General features: G+C 45.4%; 1 protein-coding gene across 4 annotated transcripts in view; it reads right to left on the bottom strand.

The window, feature by feature from the left end:
- The window catches only part of RPS6KA3 (ribosomal protein S6 kinase A3), a 94,439-nt gene that overhangs the window by 42,546 nt on the left and 39,136 nt on the right, over nucleotides 1-12,757 (bottom strand). For all 4 annotated transcript variants that reach the window (XM_006038363.3, XM_025194862.1, XM_006038365.3 and 1 more), the window contains 3 exons: nucleotides 12,035-12,115; nucleotides 10,320-10,399; nucleotides 7,578-7,684 (listed from right to left, as the gene is read on the bottom strand). In XM_006038363.3, coding sequence (XP_006038425.1) covers nucleotides 7,578-7,684; nucleotides 10,320-10,399; nucleotides 12,035-12,115 — 268 coding nt within the window. The remainder of the gene's footprint in view (nucleotides 1-7,577; nucleotides 7,685-10,319; nucleotides 10,400-12,034; nucleotides 12,116-12,757) is intronic.

Raw genomic sequence — 12,757 nt, 5'->3', positions numbered from 1 at the left:
CCCCAGCTGGCAGCGGCAGCCTGCTGTCATCGCACACGCAGATGCAGGGGGCAACTCCCTGGGCAGAGTTCAGCATAGCACTGCAGCCCTCTTGAGGGGTGTGGGTGCCAGACCTGCGCGCTGGATGACAGCATGGTGCCACTGCCAGCAAGTGATATGTGTTTTGCTTTGAACAGTTTGAGGTGCAGCTTCCCAGAAACCCCTGCACCTATCTCCTTGAAACTTGGCAGGCATCATGCCATCAGAAGGGGCTACCATCCCTGCACTTTTCATCTGAATCAGGCAAGAAATGACAAAGATATAGACATTTTCATGATTCTCCATTATAGCCTATGGGCGAAACATCGAACTAGCGAAGCAGCTTCAACGAAACGGAACAGTGCTTCAAAACAGCGAAATAAAACGCTGTCCCTTCAAAACGGCGAAACGGAAGTCAAAATGAAATGGTACTATTTTGCACAGCCCTAGTACACATATGTTAAATATGTTATTTACCTAGTTATCTACCTTTGGGTTCAACAGGAGCAGTAACAATTTCATGTGTTATGGTTCAGTCCTTAAATCCTAAACTTAAAGCAGGGTCCGACTGCCATCACCTTGCAGACTTTCGTTGGACTTGAGCCTGCCATAATGTATGGAGTGGCTCTCCTGAAACACTCAGGATCCTTAACAACCCCTGAATTCAGGATCAGTCTCTTCAGTTCATCCAAACTTTCTAAATAATTTTGACCTTTGCTAGGCAGCTCCCAGTCAGATGCATCAAAACTTAACATCAACAGTAGGGATCTGTGAAGAATGTATGCAGATAATTGATAAGGATTTTTATGAAAAACATGCTGAATATGCAGGGGTCCCTCTCCTATTTTGGTTATTAATAAATAGGACCTATTTTTAATGGAAACAAACAGAAAAAAGATCCTTAATATTTTTGTTCTTTTTTTTGGCAAATAGGTTTTCATCACTCCTTTATTTCTAACGGCTCATAAAATTAATGCAGTTTAAAACTCATTTACTTCCTTGGTTGCTCACCAGTCCTGTGGAGTTCAGCACAGCTTCAAAAATATAGTTTATATATGTAACTGTGCTGCTCGTGGAAGTGGCTGCTTGACATGCTCCAACTGTAAATAAAAACCATCACACATAATCTAAAAATATTTTAGAAAAAATCTTTCAGAATGAGCTTGGTGCATTTTTAAATTACTCATAAAAAGTTCATCTGCCTGAACTCTTCATAATTTGATACGTTTTCAACCAAATCATACTTGTATAGGCATGAAACGCCACTGGGAAATGCCAGAATTGAATAATTAACGCGCCCTATGATACCTGCTGCACCAGCGCTGATTGGGATAGTTGCAAACAGAAAGAGACTGCAAGGTTTGCTTTGGAAGTATAAGCTTTCATTTAAAGGAAAAAAAAGAAAAAAGAAAAAAAATAACTCCATGTGAATGAAACAAATTAAGCGTGGAAGAAAAATGCTAAAAAGAAGAAAGAATCCCAAGTACGTTCTACAAGTAAGACTGTCCTAAGCACAATGCCTTTCAACAATGAGTAGTTTAAAGAATAAACTGTGAAAAAAACTGTACTGAAAAGCTGGCTCTTGCAGACGATCCTGGTTTAATAGAATAAAAAACATTTTTGGCTAAGAGAAAATATCTTCAAGTATACCAGTTAAGTCTACGATATAAACTGAATCTCTGGGGCAGTTCTCTCTCAAAACAGGAAGGAATTCTCTTTTCTTTTTTAAAAGGAAAGTCAAAGACAGGCCTACTAAAAGAAACATCAGGAACAGCATATGTATTCAATTGTACAAAGCACAAGAAGAATATGTATGGACAGTCAGGCTTCCAATGTGTAGTCCTTCTAAAGCAGCAATAGCTCTTTTTATTAGGAGTCCCCCCGGTGTCACAGTTTAGAGCCACAGCTTAAGTATTACGTAGTTCAAATATTTCCCTATAATATTACCAAAAAGTCAACCATCTGCATATCTTGGTTAAAAGTTCCTCTACAGTTCTGAAATGCCTTTGGATTCTGTTAGCCAAAATAATTTGACGTGTTTAAATTTTACTACCTGACTGCTTCACAGTCTCTCAAAGAATCTCTCTCATCGCATATTCACTCTACATTAACTGGTCTTTAGGTGTTTCTTATATGCCTTTGAAATATTTTAATGCATCTCAAGTACTTTTTGAGTACTGAGATGTAGAAAAAAAAATGAAAGCTACAGTTGGCCTGGGCAACAAGAAAATTATCCATACCAATGGCAGAATAAGTGGGAAAATATTTTGAATAAAAGTGTAAAGAACCACCATGCCTTCATTACATATAGTTTGTAAATGCAATATTCTCAAGTAGCAAATTACAGATAGTATCCCAGGGTGGATTATTCACAGTAGCTTTAATCCACAGCAGTATTTTAAAGAATCATTTTGTATGAAGCTGCCAACCCTCAGAATATCTACTATGGTAATATATTATGGTCTTAAATATAAGATTTGCTGCATCATGAAGCTTGTGGAAAAGCTAGTCAAACTCTTCCTGAAGAATTTGAGTAAGGAGAAGAGATACTCTTTGTATTCTGTCGTTTTACCCAGACCAGGAGAGTACCTACTGGAACACCCTCGAGCAGTAAAACACTGGCCATGAGAACACTTATTTCACAGTTTGAGTGGTTCCCAGAAAAGCTTCAGAGCCCAGAAAGAAGAATCTAAAGCATTACCCAAAACAGGAACCAGCTACCTGCATCCATTCCCAGAAGACTGCTGTAGACCCAAACTCTCGAATGGTTTGCTTGACTTCAGTTACCCCTTCCTCTAAAGAACTACTATGCCAAGCTGGATTCCTACATTAGCCTTGGAGGCAAACTCATGATTTTATCCAAAGAAATAAACTAATTTTTACTTTGGATGAAAAAGTACAGCAAACAACAATTCTGAGATGCTGCCTTTTGGTCCTTTCAAAAAGTCCTGATATAGACAAAGAGGTGACCTGCTTGTGTCCAATTTTAAAGGTGTGCTGCCACAGCCACATTAGCTAGAAAAGACTTGTGATGTAGAAATAGGAGAAGTATAATACTGAACTTTCCTGAGTAAAAAATGAAACTACTTTTGCTCTTTGGCACCAACAGATGTGCAGCAAGACATTCTTTCCATCATTGGAAGCAATTGTTCAGTTTAGGATCACTGCCTGGGTGAGATTCTGTCAAACTACCTATAGTCAGAGAAGTTTAGCTGATGTGAGCAATTCAATTAAATCATTTGGGTAAGTGGCGATACATTGCTTCTTATCACTTTGTCCCAGAGAACATTCTTGCTACAGGAGAAAAGAATAACCTAAGACAGGGGTGTCAAACCGAAAAGTTGGCAGTAGGCCTGTGCAAATCAGCAAGTATTTGCTTTGGATTTGGATTCAGCTGATTCAGAAGGACAGCAATTTGATTTAGTGATTCGAATCGCTGTCCCAATTCTATTTGGCTGGTTTGGACTCAGAGATTCAGCCTTGATTTGGAAATTTGGCCATAGCCTATAATGGGGAAATCACTAAAATAACTGTCATTTTTTTTTGCAGATTTGGATGAAAACTGCAGGGATAGTAGCCCCTTCTGAGGGCATGAAGCCTGCCAAGTTTCAAGGAGATAGGTGCAGGGGGTTCTGTGAAAGTGCACCTCAACGTTCTGAAAGCAAGTTAAAAAAGCAAATAGGTGTGGAGTGAGGAGGCTGGCGCTCACTCTGTCTGCAAATGAAGCTTGAGGAACCTCAGGAGCAGGAGGTTCACCTTCAGGAACACCAGCTGCTCCACCAAACCGGGATCCAAGGAGATGTGGTGGGGTGTCACAACGTCCCCAGCAATGCTGAACACCCTCCTGCTTGGTACGCTGGTTGGAGGACAGGACAGATGTTCCTGGGCAACAGTGGCCAGATCCTGCCATACCTGGCTGCGGGTTGCCCAATAGGTTAAGGGGTCGCAGTGCAGCAGCTTCACGTCCTTGGTGAGATAGGTAGCCACCGAGGCCTCCATGCTAACTGCCTGATGGTGGGCTCTGGTGCCTCTGGACCCCAATATTGCAGCCATACTCTTGGCCAACATTGGCAGTGGCTGTGGTAGAGGAAACTGGCTCATAGTTGGACTGCTGGCATGGGAAAGTAAATCCCCCGCTGAGGCGCTCGGTGGCCTTGAGGAATGGCTTGAGGACCACCAAGATCTGGGAGATGGTATCCCACTCCATTTTAAGGGGGACAATGATACCAATTTCCCCGACCAAGGCCATCTCATGGATGGCCTTCTGTTGCTCGACCAGACTTTGCAGTATCAGGTAAGCGGAGGTCCACCTAGTCTCCACATCCTGTATGATTTTGTGCTGTGGGATTCTCAGCTCTGCCCGTTTGTCCTGCAGCACCTTGCCCTCCTTGATGCCTCGGTGGAAGTAGCCTGGCACCTGCCTGCACTGGTGACATGTAGGGGGTGCACATGCACCCCCTGAGATTAGCTGTGCACCCCCTGGAAGCACCAACTGCGAAACCAGAAGTGCCGATGGAAGCACGCTTCCGATTTCGCCGGTGGTGGTTCCAGGCTCAGCTATTGGCTGCTGGGGGACACCCCCACCCCATCGGTGATCTAGTGCCTCCCCCAGACTTGGGAGGCACCAGTCACCCATGCCTTCCTGCATTTTGAAATGAACTGGCTGGTAGTGATGATACCATCACCAGGAGTCCTGTCCCCTTCTAAGGCATCCCTAACAATGAGGTGGAAGTTGTGTGCCACACAGCCAACTCTGTTGGCATCACATATCGCCCTGCCCATTTTGGCCCCGTTGTTGGTGACCATGAACCTGAAGGTGAGTTCGCCCTGCCCAACGAGCCACCCCTGCACTATACGGTTCATGGCCACCATGATCTCCCTTGCCAGTGTCCAGTGAGGGAGAGGTAGGCATGATCTCCACCCCAGCTGCTCCAAATGTCCGAGGTGAAGTCAAGTGCAAGGCCACATGCAGACGTGCCTTGCACAGCTCTTCCCTCAAGTACTGCCTGCATGCCTCATACAGAAAGGACACCACCGTCCTGCTAAAGGTGGTGTGTGCAGGCACTTGGTATGACGGGGACACGAGTGCCATGAGCCACCTGAACCCTGGATGCTCAAAGGAGAAGGGGTGGCCATCCAGACAAGCTTCTCCCCAATGCTCTGGGTGACCTCGCTCACTTTTAGAACACGCCCGTCACAACCCAATGATTTTGGTGCCTCGGCACGATGGAATTTTCCAGCCACATGAGAGTCTCTGTGCACAGCAAAAGTTTTCTGCTGCAATAGAAAACTCTGGTGCAAAAGAGTTCCCGCCATTCGCATGCAAATTTGTGTCCCACTATTGGCCAGTTCTAAATTATTCCTACGTGGCGGCTAGCGATTGGCTTGTTAGCTGTATAAAATTCTGTGTGACTTCCGCCCAAGTCGGAGAACTTTGAGCACGCTGCAGAGTGCCTTTGAAGATTCCTGACTTGCGGCTGAGCTGATCGATAGCCTGATCACCTATCGATTCTTCTCCCTGTGGCCGAGCGCAATCCTTCGACGTACCCTTTCCCTGCCAGCCTGACTCTTGTACGGATTCGCTGGCCTGAGCCTTGCCAGCTGGAGCAACTCATGTAGTTGTTTAAGCGACCAGACCACCTGTGTCGTGACTACTAGCCATGTAAGTAAAGCTTTTTGCAACCAATACGCTTTGTCTGCCTCTCCATTCACCAGCCCACCCAACGACCGAGTAATTTCTAAATCACCTCAAGTCGGCTCCGGCCGTCTGAGACAGCCCCCACTTTGTCTCCGCCTTCCCCCCACTGGTCCACGGTGGCCTGCTTCTGCTTCTTGGGGACGAGGGCTTTGGAGCGAGAGGAGGACTTCCCTTTGGACACATTCCCACTGGTGCCAGGCTGAGGAGGAAGAAGGGCAAGCGGGTGCTGCCTCCTGAGATGCTGCAGCATCGCCGTGGTGGTGAAGCGTTTCACCTCCACGCCCTGGCTGATCTGCCTTCAGCAGTGCTGGCAGGCAGCATACCTGGAATCATCTGCCACTTCAAAATGATCCCACACTACACTACCCACACGCTTCTGGGTTGAGGGTGAGGATCCTGCCTTATCCCCCCTTATCACCAGGCAGAGGCACAACAACAGGAGGAGCTGAGCCACCTGCCCCCACAACTTCCTCCGATGTGCCTTCCAGAAAGAGACCTGCTTTTAAGGGAACTCTGAGGGGTGTGGAACACAAACTCAGATTCCCCCTCCTTCCCCAGAATTTCTTCCACTATGGCCCATAGCTCCTCTGCTTCCAGATCCAGCTCCTCCTCTGGCACTGGAAGGCTTACACTGGGAACTGAAATAGGGTTGGAGAATGTCATGTTGCTGCTGGTTAGTGGTGGTGGTGCAGGCACAGGCACTGCTACCACTTCCCTCCCACTAGCAGCAGAAGACTCATTGCTGCCAGGAAAGAGGGTGTGTCTATGTTTGGGGTGGAAGGCACTTGCAGCTCTCCCTCTGCCCCCTCTCCCTCCCTTGCCAGAAGACCTGGCACCTGCCTTTCCAGCACGCTTCATAAAGTTTGGTGTCCTGCAAAGTGTGTGCGTGTAACTTATGTGCTTTCCTGCACAGTGATGACACGCTGTCAGGGAAAACAGATTTATTTTTGTAGGGGGAAAGAATCAAGACAGACTAACAAGAACAAATAAAAGGATCTGGGGGGAACAATGAGTTGAAAGGAATGAATAGGGATAACAATAGCAATTGTAGGCAAGGGTAAGTAGGAAAGGATTGGATACAACTTACAAGAAGAGAGACTACCTAGCAAGAGACTAAGCCTTTCAGATGCTGCTGCTCCAAGAGACAATTCACCAAAGGCACAGATCACTTCAGACACAGAGAAACACCACAGTCATTTGCCAGCTACAGATGTCAATATCAGAGCAGCCTCCCCCCACCCCCAGCCTTTTCCATATATGGAAGATCACCCCCTCCCCTTCCCTCTTACCAGTTTGTTTGCTGCAAGCCTTCTGAATCTCTGAATTGATTCAGAGGCTTCCGATTCGATTTGGACCTTTTAATGGGTCTCCCAATTTGATTCAGATTCGGAGATTCAGCCGCCCAATCTCCTCAGAATTGGCTACTGAAGCTTCGCGCAGTCCTAGTTGGCAGGCCAGATCCAGACCGGAGGGCTTCTCACTGCAGCTGCCAGAACCACTGTGCTGGCCTGACCAGCATGCCAGGAATAACGCCACCGCCATTCACAATCCCCACCCCACCCCAATTGATGATTTGTGTTCCCAGTGACAATCCAAACTGGAATTGCAGTAGATAAAGGTAGAGATGGCTCCACAGAAATGGAACAGTCCAGCATAGAGGAAACAGGCAATGTATGTCCAAGTATAACATACATAATAAATGCTTTAAAAAAAAATACAACCCACCACTTTAAAAAAAAGTGATCTCTAAAGTCTCTAGCTTTGAAAGACTAGCCATATAGTAAGTGGTACTTAATATTTTAGAACTGCTATTTAAACAAGAATTAAGTACATTCCATTTACTAAAAAAAAAAATTCTTACTTTTCTGGTTTTAGGTCCCTGTATATTATTCCAAGACTATGTAGATGATCTAATGCAAGTGCTAATTCAGCCAAGTAGAATTTAACATCTTCTTCTGTGAACATCACCTGAAAAAGCAAAATAATGTATTTTATTAATCCAAGCATACAAATTCCAATGCGCATCATCTGAATGAGATACGAGTCTCGCAGAGCACTCTTCCCCCTAATGGGACTTAAGTTATTCTGATAAAATACCATCATTTCAAATTGTTGGACTGAACAAAATTTGTATAGTTTTCTTTTAGTGCATACTGTGTATTTCTCTATGTATAAAATGACACTTCCTGAAACAGAAGATGGCAAAGAAGAATGGCAAATCAACATAGTAAGGTGGAACGCTGCTATCATTTTAAATAAGAATTTAGGAGGGAAGGATATAATACCTTTTTCATAGAGCAGAGTTAAGGGAAAGTTCAATGTCAGGAGCCTGAATCTTACCTCATTAACTTTGTGATGCTACTACTAGAGGTGCACCAATATACTGGTCGCATATCGGGCTGGCATCAATAACAGGAAAATTAACATTATTGACAACCGGCTTTTTTGACTGATAATTAGGGCTGTGCGAAACAGCTACGTTGTGATTCGGTTTCGGATTCGGCCATTACGGAGGGACAGTGATTTGTTTCAGCGTGTCGGGTCACTGTTCTGTTTTGATACGGCCAAATCTGTTTCAGAGTTTCAACACAGTTTCAGTGATTCAAAACGCAGGCTACAATGGGGAAATCACTAAAATGCCTATAACTTTGTCATTCCTTGCCTGATTTGGATGAAAACTGCAGGGATGGTAGCACCTTCAGGGGGCATGAAGCTTGCCAAGTTTCAAGGAGCTAGATGCAGGGGTTCTGTGAAACTGCACCTCAAACTGTTCAAAGCAAAACTTGTATCACTTGATGGCAGCAGCAGCATCCTGTCATCCTGTGCACAGATCTGGGGGTCCATGCCTGCCGCACTGCTGTACCAGAGTCCTCCTGGGGCGCATGGGTCCCCGGATCTGCGTGCAGGATGACAGCAGGCTGCCACTGCTGGCTGGGACTGAGTGCCAGGAAGACTGGTGCTGCTGCTGTTCCCAGCTGGTAGCAGCAGCATGCTGTCATCCCACATGCAGATCTGGGGGCTTGTGCCTGCCAGGAGGGTTGCGGGGCCGTGCCAGACTCCTCCCAGGGGGCATGCCCCTCCGGATCTGTGTGGGATGACAGCGGGCTACTGTTCCTCCCTCACAGCACTAGGATTGGAAGGCATCTCAGGGACAGATTGCAGACACTGGCCAGCTACAGATGTCAATATCAGAGCAGTCCACCCCGCCTTCTCCCTCCCTCCTCCTAGTTTGTTTCCCTCCAAGCCCAGCTCTGAAACTCTGAAATGTTCCAAAACGTTTTGGATGGTTTAGTTTCATTTCGGAGAGGTTTCAGAGCCTTCCATTTAATTTCAGATTTGGTGTTTCAGGTGCTGAACAGGCTAAAACACCTCCAAAACAAAACTGCTGCTGAAGTTTCACGCAGCCCTACTGATAACGTCATTGATAAATGCCAGGGGGCAGATCGAGGCCCCCATGGGGAGGGAAGGAGTGGAACAGGGGCAGGTGCTACCCAGCCAGGGCAGCGAGCAGGACAGAGCCGCAGTCAGCTTTTACAGGGGAAGTGGGGGGTGGGAGTGGCAGCTCTCCACTGTTGTACACACCCCTGGGGGAGGCATGTGCCTCCTGGATTTGTGTGTGGCGTGAGGGTTGGCTGCCTGCTGTGGGCTCAGGGCCAGGGGCTGCACTCGGGGCAGGTGGGGGCAGCGCTGGGAGGGGTGGATATGGGGAAACTTTGGGGTGGCTATAGCCCTCCAAGACTACCCTAGCACCGCCCCTGCTTGGGGCACTCACTCTGGTGCCTTTCCTTTGGGAGCCCCCTGCTGCAGGGTGGGCAGGGGACGCAAGGCCAGGACAGGGCTCCTGAGGGAAAGGCAGCAGAGCAAGTACCCCAAGCAGGGGCAGTACTAGAGGACACTTGGAGGGGTATAACCACCCCAAAATTCCCTGTAGCCCCCCTCCCAGTGCCACCGCTGCCCACCCTGTAACAAGAGGATCATATGCACTGGATTCTTTAGAAACCCTGTATCTGTAAAACTGCTGAAGATGGAGAAGCCACTGATGAGAAGGTAATATAGTGTAGTGCAAGCACAAAACAGTGAAATAACTTTTTTGAGATGTGAATGGTTAATGTTTAGTTTCAGAGGCAATACCTGAATAAGAGTAATGGGATAATTCATACTTTACAGTGTTTATTTTAGGCCATCTACAAAGACGCCACTGCATGAGCTGCATACTTTGAAACATTTGTTTCTTAAATAGACTGGCAAAAATAAGAGTCTAGGAGCAACATGGGTAAACTGCCTGCCTGCTTGTGCCATCTCCCAAATTATACAACAATGTGACAACAGGACTGCCAACAGGCAATAGAAGATCCTGGATTAAAAATATTTTTAAAGTATGCTTAAATTTTGAATAGAGGCAAGGGTTGTTTTTTTGGGTGATATCTTTTATTGGAATAATTACACGGTTGGGATAAAGTTAGATGAGCTTTGACTGCAAGGCATTTTTCATCAGGTCCTCATGGGGAATTAAAAATATTATTCATGCAGGGATTTATCTAGTTTACCAATATAGATAACTTAAACACCATGTTAAATATGCTTGGCATAAGTAACTGTTTACCTCTTTGGATAAGCGTGTAAACAAGTCTCCTCCCCTGAGAAAATCCAGAATAAGATACAGCTTCCCTTCTGTTTGAAAAGCTGTAAAGACCCATTAAAACATTTTTATTAAGCAGTTTTTCCAAGTTATCCTTCTATTATGAACAAAAGAACAAGTTTATCAGAATTTACTGTTGTTTCTATATCCAAAAAGATTTTCTACCCATGGTGGATGATGGTAATTTAAAATATTAAAAAAGACAGTTCACACTACCATAGCAAGGAAGTTTCATGCCCTGGCCCTGCACACAGATCCAGGGAGCATGTGCCCCTACCCCCCATGCTTGCTTGGGAGTGCACACAGTGGCAGGAACTGCCGGCCCCCCATCCCTGCGCCCCCTTGGACAAGCTGCTTGTGGCTCCATCTTATGCCCTGCCCTGGCTAGACAGCACCTGTTGGCACCCGTTCACTTTGGTACTAGAGGCGGTTGCCCTGCTCACCCCTCCCCGCTTGCTATGGTACTGACAGTTCAGCTTACCTAAAAATGAGCGTGTCATATCAGAAGAAAAAATAAAGGCAGATCACCAACGAAAATCCCTTTTCTTGATAATAAAACTCTAGTTTGTGAAACAGCAGACTAATAAATTATATGCATAGTTGTTTTGGATATTTCTGGATATTCAGTTTTATAAGAAGATCTAGTACTGTGTACAGTTATCATACAAGGAGAGTTGTGGAAGCTACATAAATTAAGCAATTTAAAGTTGGAACAGGCAAAGAACTGAAGTAGGCTATAGTGAATAATCCAATCTTGAAAGGGATATTATCAACTTAAAAATCACACAGCTGAACATTCAGAGTATACTATTTTAAATCAAGCCTACAATTACCAAAACTGAAACATTAGAAAAGAAGACGAAACAAACTACAAGTGAAACTCCCTTTTTCAGTTTACTTTGTACTGTTAACAACAGATGCTGTATACTAGTCAGGGCCTACCATTTTGATAAGCATGCCACAAATTAGCCCTCCACCCCCACAGTGTGCTACACCTATCCCTTCACCTGCCCAATTGGCTGCTCTGCTTTCATCTTACTTCGCCGAGCTCCCCATCTACTGCTCTGCTTTCTGCCTTATCTGCCACTGTGCTGCTTGCTTGTCCCTTCCCTGGTATACCAAGAGCCACACACAGACTTCTCATGCCACCTGTGGTACATGGCACAGGTTGAACCCTCCTAGTCATTTTCAGTACTTCCTCTGAACATGTTATGGTCCAATCTAGTTGCTGCTGCAATCAACAGGAACCTTTACTAACTCACAGGAATGGAACCCAATCCTTTGGTTTGTACTGGTCTTCAGAGAGCAAGTCCTGGATAAGAAAGCATTTTAAAAAGCAGAAACACTGGTAGCCAAAGTATAGAGAATGAACTCTTTTTACAGAACTATCAATTAAAATTTAGGTGATTGTTACGCTTATGAAATAATGGGCTACACCACATTTTGCAAAGACTTGTGCACATGTTTAACAATACACCCAGTGATTTGTCTGATCAAGTTTAAAGCGACTATTAAACTTATGTAAAAGCTAAACACATGCAATAAGGCTTTGCAGGATCAGGGCTTAGATAACCAACTGATTTCTATGATTTTTCTGAACACATACTGGAGTGGCAGATAGACAAGATTTCTTATTAACAATATGTATGACAAACATTGCATTTTTTTATAAAACTTACCATAATGTAACTTGACAATGAAAGGATGATTAACTTCCACTAAGATGTCACGTTCCATTTTAGTCCGAACCCGATCTCGAACTGTAAAAAAGGCAATGAACACAAACTAGGGTTCATATTGTGGGCAAACTTCCTCCCTACCCCATTATTTTGCCAATTTCTTTTGTACATTTTGGCTTTATTATTGTAACTTTCTGTAGTTCCATAAAATCCTTACAGAGCAGATTTGTGACTGTCGTGAACTTCAAAATGTACATAGTTTTAAAAAAAAATCTTTATAAACATTGATTTACAAGAAGAAAACAAGGTAGCAGAACTAGGGATGTGAATGGTTAAATGATTAACCATATAATTGGTTATAGCTTACCAATTATCATTTAGAGCAGGGTGAGGCACAGGCCAGCAGGGCAGCGCGTGTGTGCGCGTCTGGGGGGGGATGGGAAGGGAAGCCTCACGGTACCCCAGCAGGAAATGGAAAGCAGCAGGGCAGGCAGGAGGGAGGAAGGGAGGAGTGAGGAGGAGGGAAGGGGGACTAGTACCTATAGCTAGGCTCTGTAGACTACAATGTATCTGCTTGTAGTCTCCCTACCACCTACCAGGAGCAGCCCAGGCTGCTCGCAGCAGGGAATGGGGATTGCTGCAAGCGGCAGCACCAGGGTCTGTGAAGCCTAGCTATTAGGTACTAGGTCCCCCCCCCCCCCCCCCCCCCCCCCCCCACCACAC

This window comes from Alligator sinensis, unplaced genomic scaffold (assembly GCF_000455745.1).
Source record: "Alligator sinensis unplaced genomic scaffold, ASM45574v1 scaffold1605_1, whole genome shotgun sequence".
Taxonomy (NCBI): Eukaryota; Metazoa; Chordata; order Crocodylia; family Alligatoridae; genus Alligator; species Alligator sinensis.
This window is presented reverse-complemented; position numbering and strand designations above follow the sequence as displayed.